The following is a 12,994-nucleotide window of genomic DNA, read 5'->3' on the forward strand; positions in this document are numbered from 1 at the left end:
AGGCAAGTAGGCCCGATTCTGTCCTCAAAGCGTTTCCCTGCTCTCTGTCTCTGACAGCTTCAGCTTGAGCTCGCATCTGTATCCATGAACTTTGTCCTACTCCCTGTGCAGCTAACGGTGCCTGCCTCGGCCAGTTTTCGCCTGCCTGCCAAGAAGCTGTATTTCACCTTCGAATTATCTATTTTGCTCTTCAGCCGATGCATTCCTGTCTAGTGATTTAGGTAAACATTTCCTTTAGCTCACAAGCAAAGGACTCAGCCTTTCCGTCCTCCTGCAAGTGATTCATAGTCCTGCTGCCATGGAAAGTTTTCTGCCTCTCGCATCTCATATAGACACTTAGGCGTTTGTGCACGCACACAGTCAGTATAGACTAGATTCTGTCCGAGAGTCCTTCCTTGTGGATAACATAGTTCTTTAAACATAGGATGTTAGATATGATTTGGGATTAGGTTGACTTGACCCCCAGACTTCTCGTCTCCACATGTAGAGCTAAATGTCAAGTCCCTTCACCCCCTAGTTGCACGTCACTCACACGTCATGCTGCTGCGCGCGCATCTATGCCAAGTATTATCTTATAGATCCACCTATGTCTGATAATCCTAACCAATCATGTTTCTTTTATTCCTTATTACGCCTAGTTTCGATTACGTACCTGTTATGTCACTTTTCTTATCAAATGTTACGCCTTCTACATTCGTTTCATTGTAATGTACTTATTATAAAAATGCATGTCTGTCAATAAAGTATTGTACTTCACTTCCTGAACCCTCGTGGTGACGGAACCTGAAGGCCGCGACTCGAGTCGGCCATTTTGAGTGGAATAAAGCCCATTTAGAAAACCTCTTATACCACGGATTCTGCCTCTTGTTATTTTTGAGCTATTTTAAGATTCCGTATGAAATTCAGTCCGGTAAAGAAGATTTTATTTACCACACTCCGGTGACTGCCCCTGCCTTGCTGGTGAACTGCCCGGCCGCCGTCCGTCTCCTGCCCCGATCATTGCGGGCCGCCCCCGGATTTCTACGGGAGCTGGTCCGTGGTGGGGACGACTGTTGCCCGTGACCACGGATAGTTTTTTTTTTTTGCCTGCCCCCGGAACCCGGTCACCCGCGACGTGGACATCGCAACGCTTGTCCCGGGGTCCCGGCCCCGGTGAGGGTCGGGCATACTTGGCGGCCATCTTGGGTCGATGAAGCCTACTATCCTGTCCGCTGGGCCGCAGCGGGCCTGTGAGCGTACGATTTTTGGGAGTGTGGCGGCGAGATCACAGAGAGCTGAGCTGGGGTACGGCGACCTCCTCGAGGCTCTTGGTACTCTTCACTCCTCCTTGGTTCATGGTTTCGTGATCTTGGGGAGTAAGCTCGATGGTGTGGCGTCAGAGTTGGGGCAGTGGCGGCCCGCCTGTCCGCACGAACACAGAGTCTACCCACACTGCGCGCAGGAGGACGCTGTGGCGGCCACCCCTGAGGTTAGTACACGACTGGACGCCCCGGCCAGTGTGCTACAGTGTGTTCGACCTTCTGAGGGCCTGATCTGTCCCGGAGGCGTTGGACCTGAGTGGGATGTGGTGGCCTCATCCCGTGCATGCCCTCCTGCGACCCAGAGACAACTTCAGCAACTACTGTCTGCTTTGGCTGCTTCTGCCTTCCTGAACCTTGCGTGCAGTGCAGATCCTGGGGCAGCACTGGGAAGCCTGTTTCCTCACGCGGCGGACTGTGTTGATGCTCAGAGACTTCCACCCCGCCTGTGTGCGTCGCTTTTCTGTCGTTGTTGGACATTCCTCTGCCTAGAAACATTGGGTATGGTGCTGGGTCGAGGGGTTGGCATGGGCAGAATTCCACAGAGTGGTCAGGGCTGAGGCTGGCCCCTCGGGGGTGGTCGCCTAGTGGACGGGCGGGCTTGGGGTGGTGTGCTCTCCTGACATGGCTACTGGCACAATAGGTGCATAATGCTCCCCATCGTGGTTTGAGAAGATTGTTTTTGTGCTGTTCCTTGTTCACTTTAGGGGAACCTTACCGTGCGGGAGAAGCTGGGGGTCTGTTATGAAGGCCCTCCTCCAGTTTATAAATACTTTCTCTACCCCCCCGTCTGGTGGGGGTCCTTTCCTACTTCTTTTTCCCTATTCTCCTACATTTCGGGTCTGGTTCCAGGGCGACAGGCACACTGCTGGGGGGGGGGGGCCGTACTCATCTGCAGAGGTGCAGGGTGGGGGGTTGGGGGAGGGGATTCTGTATTCTTTCATCTTTTTTCCATGGCCTCCTTTTTCTTCTCTGATTCTTTTTTGTTTTTCTTTTTCTAGGATCAGCGTGATACACCTCCTTTTGCTATGCCTCGTTGCCGTTCCATGTGTTCACAACTTCCGGGGGGTTCTTGGGGAGTTCTGGCGGGGGACTGCGGGCGCAACTGTATACTATGTTTTTCCCCATCCTGATGTTCTTGTGTTTGCGCCATTGACCGAATAGATTGCTGTAAATCGCTAACGTTCATTACTCTGCATATCCGTGATCGTTGTTTTAAAATTGCTTGTCACCTGATCTTCTTGCTTTGTTTCATCATAAAATGAAAACCTCTTTCTCCTGGTGCCCTACTTACGCTGTTCACAGTATTAGCAGTATGATTTTGCTCCCCGAAGTGCTGCCTGTGTTTATACTTGTCGTTATTGCTCTGATTGCTTAGCGGCCGGCCCCGGGGGGTTGTAGGCCCATACTTGTTCTTATTGAACTGTCAATAAAGGTTTTAAAAAAAAAACTAAAAAAAAAAACAATGGGGTGAACAGGCCAAAAAGGGTGACTTTGTAACAGAATGGAAGTGGAATGTCCCAATAGCTGATAGAGATGTAGGATAAAGGCTTTTGCCATCAGTAAAACTATTTTCTTGCTGGCAAAAATCATTTTGAATGTGCAAATTGGCATTGCAACTAAAGGTACTACATATGTGCAAAGTGACACCTACAAAAATAATTTATTAAATGAAGATTACTCATGGGAATTTACTGCTTGCATAGATTTCTATGACTATGCCTGACACAATTTTAAATAACAAATCGCAATATACACAAATCACAGATGTTTATCTATGATACATTACTTTTAAGAAATGGTTTGCAATTCATACCTTGTAAAACGGAGCAAAAGAACGACAGCAAATTTATTATGACTATTCACCCTGTTACCCTTCAAAAATTACTATGTAAACATACCTGCTCTCTCAGATAGCACAGTCGGTCGAGAAGTATTAGCGCCTCAATACAAGGAGACAGAACAACTCTCAGCTGTAAAGGATTTGATACAAAAAACAGTATTGTTATTTGAGAGGTTGTTTTCATAAAAAATGCTTATTTTATCATTTCGCAGGTTCAATGTGAAGTTAAAATGGGTGGGAAGCACATATTTAAAATGGATACTCCCTGATGACCAAGCTACTTACCTGCAATAATGCCTTATCCGGTAGAGAATCTATCTAGCTGCAGATTCCTTTCTTTAGAATTATTCCCAGGCATCAGACTGCATCTGGAAAAAAATTCTGAGCAGCACTACTGCTTGCCGGTAGGTGGCGTTGTTCGGCTCCGCGTGGTGTCGTCCGTGCCCAAAGTGATATTCGAGGTGCCTATGTAGGCGCCACCAAGGTGCACTAACATTAGTTACTTTTTGCGACTTTCTGCGCCAAAAGTAATGAGCTACGAAGTACACTGACCACTGGTGTGGAAAACTAGGGCCCTGAAAGGGAAATGCCCTGTCATTAGAAATACGTTTGTAGAGCGGGGAGGATGGGTGGGTTAGTAAAGAATCTGCAGCTAGATATAGTCCCTACCAGATAAGGAGTTACCAAAGGTAAGTAACTTGTTCATCTGTAAAAAACTTCTAGCCACAGATTCCTTACCTTAGAATAGATACCCAAACAATACCACTGCTTAGGTGGGTCTCCAGTCAAATTTCACACGAGTAAGTCCTGCAGCACCGAACAAGTAAAATGCTCATCTCTACAGACCTGACTGTCCAGACAGTAATGTTTGGTGAACTTGTGCAATGTTGCCCATGTTCCTGACTGGCAGACATGCAGGACTGGAACTCCACTAGCTAACACAGTTTTTGCAGCTTTAGCTCTGGCATGGCCTGTCCTTTCCATGCTCCAACATACCCCCATGAAGAGTTGATCGTCCACCCGGAACTCTTTCATGTGGTCAAGGTAGAATGAAAAGGCTCTCTTTAGGTCCAGACTGTGAAATCATTCCTCTTCCTTTGAGGAGTGAGGCGGAGCGTAAAAAGTAGGGTGATGGTTTGGCCTATGTGAAGTGGAGTGACCACTTTCGGAAGAAAGGGAACTCTCGCATGAAGCACTAGTTTGTCTGATAGATATTAAGATAAGGAGGCTTGAAAGAAAAGGCCTGAAGCTCACTGACCCTCCGGGCAGATGTTTTCGCCACGAGAAAGGCCTTCTTGAGGGTAAAGAGCCTGAGTGTACAATTGTGCAGAGGTTCAAAGGGAGCGCTCATAAGGAAGGTGAGGATGAGATTGAGATCCCACTGGGGCATAACAAAAGGAGTGGGAGGAGCATATGTTGCAAACCTTTCAAAAACCTATGGAGAATAGGGGACTGAAAAAGGAAAGGTTGGACGGCAACCGAAGAAAAGCAGAAGTTGCAGATAGATATCCCATTACAGTGCCCAGAGCAGAGCCGTGCTGTGCAAGGGATAGAACAAACAGGACCACCTGAGAAAGGGGGGGCAGAAAGTGGATCAAAGAATCTCTCTGAACACCATGCCACACATTTAGCCCAACGGCAGGTGTAAAGTTTTTTGGTAGCGGATACCTGGCTGCCAAGATAACATTACAGACTCAGTGTTGAAGGTTATAAACGGTCAGCGCTCCATCTCCACGCAAGAAGACGGAGCATTGACAGGTTCGGGTGGAGAACCCTCTCCTGCTGCTGCGACAGAAGATTCGATTATAGTAACAATGGGGTAACCCAGTATCCCTCAGAACCTGGGCAATCATATACAAAATTAACAATTGGTTCTGTCGGGTGTAGATTATTTCTTAAAACATTAAACCAGTCATTGGTTAATTCACATGGAAGACAAATTATCGTAAACAACACACAGAGACCAAAAAGGGTATTCAAAAGTTTTATAAATTACGTCATTTATAAATACCCACATTAATTTGCATGGCTGTCAAGACAAAAAGTGAGCTGTAATTTGTGACAAAGTGACATGTGGTGCTCAGTGCTGTGGTGAGGGTGCGTAATATATACAAGGTGACTTTCGTGGTAAAGAGACATAACACACCCCCTGAATCGCATTGGGCACCGTTAGGTGAGTCTTCCACCTTACCTGCCTTGATTAGTCTTAGCTTCTTCTACTTCAACACACCTGACCATAACCATTACTATCTCATAGGCTGTCCCTATTGTCCCTGTCCTGATGAAGACCCGCATTGACTAAGACAGTAATGCCCCCTTGGGTTGAAACGTCGACATATCCCCTGGACCAGTTGAAAGACTCTGTATAAAGACCTACTTATTCAGTCTGCAGAACTATTCAAATATCTGTGTTTTTCTGGCCTTTTGAAAACGACAATACCACGAAAGTCACCTTGTATATATTACACACCCTCACCACAGCACTGAGCACCACATGTCACTTTGTCACAAATTACAGCTCACTTTTTGTCTTGACAGCCATGCAAATTAATGTGGGTATTTATAAATGACGTAATTTATAAAACTTTTGAATACCCTTTTTGGTCTCTATGTGTGTTGTCTACGATAATTTGTCTTCCATGTGAATTAACCAATGACTGGTTTAATGTTTTAAGAAATAATCTACACCCGACAGAACCAATTGTTAATTTTGTATGCGTCTGAAGATTCAGCATGCAGAACTGTGACATTGTGTGCTCTCTACAGTGAAGAACTGCTGACATTGCGCGTTCTCTGCGGCGAAGAACAAATTTACCCATGGCCCACCCCACTGCTGGAAGAGACCTTGCAACACCTCCTGATGGAGACACCATCAGTGATCCGCTAGGCAACTTCGGCTGAGTTTGTCTGCTCTGGCATTCAGAGAACCCGCCAGATGGTTAACCACCAGGGATATACTCTGCTGTTCCAGCCATGTCCAGGGACACAGGGCCTCTTGACAAAGGGTCCACGATCACTCCCCGCTCTGCTTGTTGCAGCACCACATGGCGGTGGTGTTGTCTGTGAACACTTGCACTAGCTTTCCCTAGATGGGGGGTGAAAGGTTTCCAATGAGAATCGGATCACTCAGAGCTCCAACATGCTGATGTGGAGGCCGGATTCGCCGGAGACCAGAGTCCTCTGATCTCCACCTCTCCCAGATGGCCGCTCCATCCCAGGAGTGACCTATCTGTCAATACTGTCAGATTTGATTGTGGAAGGGAGCAATTTATAAGCCATCACTGCATGTCCTTTGCAGCTCCCTCTGAGATCTGGACCATGCCACAGAGATTCTCTTGATCCTGCACCCACTGGAACTTCAGGTCCAACTGCATTGCCCTCATAAACCAACGGGCATGTGCCACAAGCAGGATGCAGGAGGCCATGAGGCCTAGCAGTCTCAGAGTCAGTCTCATTGAAATCCAGGATAGAGGCTGAAACATTGGTATCATAGCTCGAATATCCTGGACTAGCTGTTCGAGAGGCTAGGCCCGAAACTGCACCGTGCCCAGAAAATCTCTGTAGAAAGGGGGTGTCTGAGAGGGAGACAGGTTTGACTTCAGCACGTTGAAAGTGAACCCCAGTGAATGCAGGAGGTCCGCCGTAGTCTGGTGGTCGGAAATACCAGCCTGGGGCAAGCCCACCTTCAACAGCTAGTCGTCATGATAGGAGAAGACTGGCATCCCTTATCTCCGTAGTGAACCTGAAACCACCGCCATCACCTTTGTGAACACATAAGGTTTACTGGTGAGGCCAAAAGGGAGCACAGTAAACTGAAAATGCTTGTGGCACATCGTGAACTGCAGGTAACGCCTTCGGGCAGGCAGGATTGGAATGTGAAAGTAGGCGTCCTGTAAGTACAATGCTACCATCCAGTCTCCAGGGCAGATAGCACATGAACAAGAGTTAGCATCTTGAAATTCTCCTAGAGGAGGAAGAAACAGAGAGTATAGGTTGAGGATAGACTAAGGCCTCCATCCTTCTTGGGCACCAAAAAGTAGCAGAAATAGCAACCACAACCCACTTCTGGCACCAGCACTCTCTCTATGGCACCTTTGGCCAAAAGAGTCGTCATTTCCTGGCAAAGATAGGTGGTCCTCCATCAGACAGTCATAAGTGGGTGGCATGGAGGGAGGGGATCAAATAGGAAACTGGGTTTTTGTTGCAGTACACCCCCCTGCCTTTTGCCTGATATCTGGTGCAACTTTGACTGAGAGTGTTATGGGTCCCAGCTAACCAAGTCCCCAGCACCAGTGCTCTCTCCCTAAACTGTACGATTGTTCCACAATTAGCACCCCTTTAGGATCCCTAGTAAGTGGTACCCATTGTACCTAAGGCAATGGAATTAATGAGGGTCCCTAAGGGCTGCAGCACGAATTCTGCCTCCCGAAGGGACCCCTCACCAAACTCATGCAAACTGCCATTGCAGCATGCGTATCTTGGTGCAGAGAAAACAAAAGAGTTGATGTGGCACACATCTCTGCATGCCATGCCTGCCAGCACTACATGTGGCATAGGTAAGACACCCCCACGGCAGGCCTTACAGCCCTAAGGCAGGGTGCACTAATCCCGTGTGAGGGCATATCTGCGAGAGTAGATATGCTCCGGTGATATCTAAGTTCATCCTTAGATATTACCAGTGCACAGAGAAGCCATAACATGGGCTGGACACTCATCATTACGAGATCGTCAGCTACATGATGGCTTCACTGTACAGTAAGGTGTTGGGCACCTTAGAGGTGCCCCCTGAAAACGTACCCACTACTAATGTGTTGATTGACTGGTCTCGAAGAGCCTTCCACCACTAGCCTTCACCCTCAGAGGCTGGGACCAAAACCTGCTCCGGGCGGAGGTGTTCACACCTCGTACAAGCAGGAACTGCCTTCCAGAGCGCGAAGCTTCAAAGACTACGCTGCCTTTGAAATGCAACCCATGCCTCTCCAGCTAGTCAAAGATGCCAACTCCCCTGTTCTATCCCCACTTTTTGGCAGGAAGACAGGCGAGAAAGTTAGTTAGACTAGGAGGTGTGCCCCACCTAGCCAGGACCACCCCTAAAGTGAGGCAGCTTATGTGGACCCCACTTTTTAGAATCCTCCTTCTTGTGTTGAAGAGAATTAGCCTATTAGGGTCAGGGTTATGCCCACTTGCCAGAGGAAGTGATCATATAGAGGATGTAGTCACCCCAAAGATAGGTAGCCCATTGGCTACTACCTGGTACTCCCCTTAATGTCCATAAATTGTGTATTTGGGTGGCACTCCTCGACCCAGAATCTGCAAATTCGACAGACCTGAAAATGAAGAGGACAAAGAAGAGCTGCTGAACCCAAGAACTGAGTGCCTGCTGCGGAGTTTTGGCACAAACCTCTGCCTGCCGCTTCAAGACTCGGCAATCAAGGTGAGCTGTCTCGTCCAGCTGCTGTGCTCCCTCTAAGAACCCAGAGGACTATCAGCCATCCCTAACTGTCCAAGAACACCCTTAGAGCTGAGACGCTACTCCCGTGCAGAACGCAGGCCCCGAAACCACAGAGTCCTGTCCACAGACTTGCAGTTCCCTGGCCTGACCAGCGCAGCAACTGACCAAGAAGAGTTACTTGTGCTCTGGAAGGTCAGATCTAACTCCCCATAGAGTATGGAGGCACCAGAATCTACTGAAGCTGTGCAGTACCAATACTCAGGGTACTGGATGCCCTGCAACCAAGACAGACATCGAAGAGTCCAATCAGGACTCCAACTGTACCAGAGCCCAGCAGTCGCTGAGGGAAATCAAGACTCTTGAGATCCGCTTCGAGAGTGGCCTGGTAGTCCTGAATTTGCCGCGTCAGCTGTTGGTCCCTGACCTCGATGAGCACCTTTACACACTGGGGCAGGCCAACGAACCTGCTCTTCACCCAGCCCTCCCATCATCGGTAACGACAAACCAGTTGTGCTCCCTTGTCCCTTATGCCCTTATGGCCTGAGCCCCCGTTTGGGGGATCTCTGACTTTACTCGCAAGTCCCACTGTGCTGCCTGTCTTTAGAGGGCCCCCCTTCCCTTTAGCACGCCAGCTACCAACTCTACCAACTCCCTGCTCCCAGAGGAATTTGTGACGCACCTGATGAATTGTTGCATAACTGCGCACAGCTTTTAACTATTTGTTTATCTTTGAGAACTCATTAGAAATACAGTACTTACCTTTGAACGTAGATCTTGGTTTGAAAATATATATAAAAGGAATTGTTATTTTTCTAAATTGGTCTTGGATTTATTCTTTGAGTATGTGTTTCATGTATTGTCTCTGTGAGAAACAAATGCTTAGCACTACCCTCTGATAAGCCTAACTGTTGCTAGAGCGTTAGTATTATCTACTTTTGCCTCTGTCAACCAACTGGGGAATCACTGGACTCTCTGCATAGTATACTTCTCTTTTGTGCACTGTATAGAGAGCCAGCATCCTACAGGTAGCCTCAAAGAGGAGGGAGTAGCCCCTTCAGACAATCTGCAAAACTCACCTGCCTGGTGGTATGCTCTGCTAGCGGGGCAGGATGTGGAGGATCCTGGCACCTGGCCTGGCAGTTCGGGCTGGACTGTTCCCATAGGGCACAGGGTCAAGACTGATTTGCACATGGCTGGGTCCAAACTGGAATGGCATGGTGAGCAAAAAAACGATGGATTTAGGCCCTGATCTCTGTACTGGGGTGAATGTATGACATTGTTCTGCATTCTGTCCATCAATAGTTCTTTTTGTATTTGTCACCCCGAGTGGGACGGGTATGCTCAGACGTGAGTCCCGTGCTCTCCATGCCACTGGAATCAAGCTATCCTGGTTGAAGAGGGGTGAAACCCCGAAACCGGTCCTAGGATGCTTGTTTCCGGTCCAGGGAGGACCTGGCCTGGCAGTTCGGGCTGGACTGTTCCCATAGGGCACAGGGTCAAGACTGATTTGCACATGGCTGGGTCCAAACTGGAATGGCATGGTGAGCAAAAAAACGATGGATTTAGGCCCAGATCTCTGTACTGGGGTGAATGTATGACATTATTCTGCATTCTGTCCATCAATAGTTCTTTTTGCATTTGTCACCCCGAGTGGGACGGGTATGCTCAGACGTGAGTCCCGTGCTCTCCATGCCACTGGAATCAAGCTATCCTGGCTGAAGAGGGGTGAAACCCCGAAACCGGTCCTAGGATGCTTGTTTCCGGTCCAGGGAGGACCTGGCCTGGCAGTTCGGGCTGGGCTGTTCCCATAGGGCACAGGGTCAAGACTGATTTGCACATGGCTGGGTCCAAACTGGAATGGCATGGTGAGCAAACAAACGATGGATTTAGGCCCAGATCTCTGTACTGGGGTGAATGTATGACATTGTTCTGCATTCTGTCCATCAATAGTTCTTTTTGCATTTGTCACCCCGAGTGGGACGGGTATGCTCAGACGTGAGTCCCGTGCTCTCCATGCCACTGGAATCAAGCTATCCTGGCTGAAGAGGGGTGAAACCCCGAAACCGATCCTAGGATGCTTGTTTCCGGTCCAGGGAGGACCTGGCCTGGCAGTTCGGGCTGGACTGTTCCCATAGGGCACAGGGTCAAGACTGATTTGCACATGGCTGGGTCCAAACTGGAATGGCATGGTGAGCAAAAAAACAATGGATTTAGGCCCAGATCTCTGTACTGGGGTGAATGTATGACATTGTTCTGCATTCTGTCCATCAATAGTTCTTTTTGCATTTGTCACCCCGAGTGGGACGGGTATGCTCAGACGTGAGTCCCGTGCTCTCCATGCCACTGGAATCAAGCTATCCTGGCTGAAGAGGGGTGAAACACCGAAACCGGTCCTAGGATGCTTGTTTCCGTTCCAGGGAGGACCTGGCCTGGCAGTTCGGGCTGGACTGTTCCCATAGGGCACAGGGTCAAGACTGATTTGCACATGGCTGGGTCCAAACTGGAATAGCATGGTGAGCAAAAAAACGATGGATTTAGGCCCAGATCTCTGTACTGGAGTGAATGTATGACATTGTTCTGCATTCTGTCCATCAATAGTTCTTTTTGCATTTGTCACCCCGAGTGGGACGGGTATGCTCAGACGTGAGTCCCGTGCTCTCCATGCCACTGGAATCAAGCTATCCTGGCTGAAGAGGGGTGAAACCCCGAAACCGGTCCTAGGATGCTTGTTTCCGTTCCAGGGAGGACCTGGCCTGGCAGTTCGGGCTGGACTGTTCCCATAGGGCACAGGGTCAAGACTGATTTGCACATGGCTGGGTCCAAACTGGAATGGCATGGTGAGCAAAAAACGATGGATTTAGGCCCAGATCTCTGTACTGGGGTGAATGTATGACATTGTTCTGCATTCTGTCCATCAATAGTTCTTTTTGCATTTGTCACCCCGAGTGGGACGGGTATGCTCAGACGTGAGTCCCGTGCTCTCCATGCCACTGGAATCAAGCTATCCTGGCTGAAGAGGGGTGAAATCCCGAAACCGGTCCTAGGATGCTTGTTTCCGGTCCAGGGAGGACCTGGCCTGGCAGTTCGGGCTGGACTGTTCCCATAGGGCACAGGGTCAAGACTGATTTGCACATGGCTGGGTCCAAACTGGAATGGCATGGTGAGCAAAAAAACGATGGATTTAGGCCCAGATCTCTGTACTGGGGTGAATGTATGACATTGTTCTGCATTCTGTCCATCAATAGTTCTTTTTGCATATGACAATAAGTGAGCTGATTAGGAGGGTTTGGAGGCCGCGGCCGCAGGGGGCTTGGTGGACTGACCAGACCGCTGGCCACCCGACCCACAGTGCGGGTAGGAACCGCGGCCACGCTGAGGCTGGAAATATTGCATGCAGCGATGGGTGGGTGGGTGGGTAAAGACGCGGTTGTATACCCCTTCCGTGGCAACGAAAGGAGCGAAAGGTGGATTGAGGGTGACAAGAGGCCATAGAAAGGCCCATGGACCTGGGCGTATCCTGCTGTCCTTAAAGGGCTCAAGCTCTGTAATCCGCCTTGGCTCAGAAGAGACGGAAGCCATCAAAGGGCATGTACACCAGTGAGGATTGGACATCCCCAGAAACATCAGTCGTTCTCAACCAGGCGTGGTATCGCAGGGCCACTGTCTACAAAACCGTTCTGCCTAGTGAGTCGGTGGTGTCAAGTCCACAACGAATGGTGAACTTCGCTGCATCCCTCCCATAGGCAATAGACTGAGAGAACATGGCCGGGGCTGCTTCTGGAAGCGTTGGCAGCAAATTATAGGGGTTATTGCTAATCACCTCGCAGTACCTAGGAACAAATTCTTATGTCGCTAGTTATCTAATGATTACACAAATTAATCACCAGCACTATCTGCGAAATTATTTCAACATTTTTGATAAGCTTATAATCTTTCACTCCTGGAGTGGGCACCTGGGTTCTACAATGTTGCAAAGCACATTAAACATACACAAATAAATGAAATAGGCAAAACATGTGGGACACTCAACCCACAAAGTTGCACATACATAAAACATATATCAGAAGTTCAACACCAAATGTATCAACTAGGAAGTTATTTTCTTCACTCTTCCAGTTGTTTCTATCAAATATGGTTGTGTTCTTTGCTTTTTACACAGTCCATGGTGGAGATAGTCTGTGGATTGTCCACACGTAAGGAGCAATTGTGCCCTTTAAATTCTTGGATGTGTATCAAAATGTCTTTGAAAATGAATGAAAATTATAGCGACTCCTCCATTAGAAGTATAAACGCGATCTGGCCAAGAAACTGCAGGCCTCTTCAGGACAGAAGAAAAACAAAGTACTGTTAGTCCCAACTGGTGAATGGGGTACCGTAGTCCTCGGGTGAGGATTAATATCC

The 12,994-nt window shown here is 48.6% G+C and overlaps 1 protein-coding gene across 1 annotated transcript in view; it reads right to left on the reverse strand.

Moving 5' to 3' along the window:
- Positions 1-12,994, reverse strand: part of METTL25 (methyltransferase like 25) — a 580,957-nt gene that overhangs the window by 18,787 nt on the left and 549,176 nt on the right. Inside the window, exon 11 of the mRNA XM_085652969.1 lies at positions 3,200-3,271. Coding sequence (XP_085509095.1) covers positions 3,200-3,271 — 72 coding nt within the window. The remainder of the gene's footprint in view (positions 1-3,199; positions 3,272-12,994) is intronic.

The sequence above is a fragment of the Triturus cristatus genome, chromosome 4_1, assembly GCF_964204655.1.
Source record: "Triturus cristatus chromosome 4_1, aTriCri1.1, whole genome shotgun sequence".
Taxonomy (NCBI): domain Eukaryota; kingdom Metazoa; phylum Chordata; class Amphibia; order Caudata; family Salamandridae; genus Triturus; species Triturus cristatus.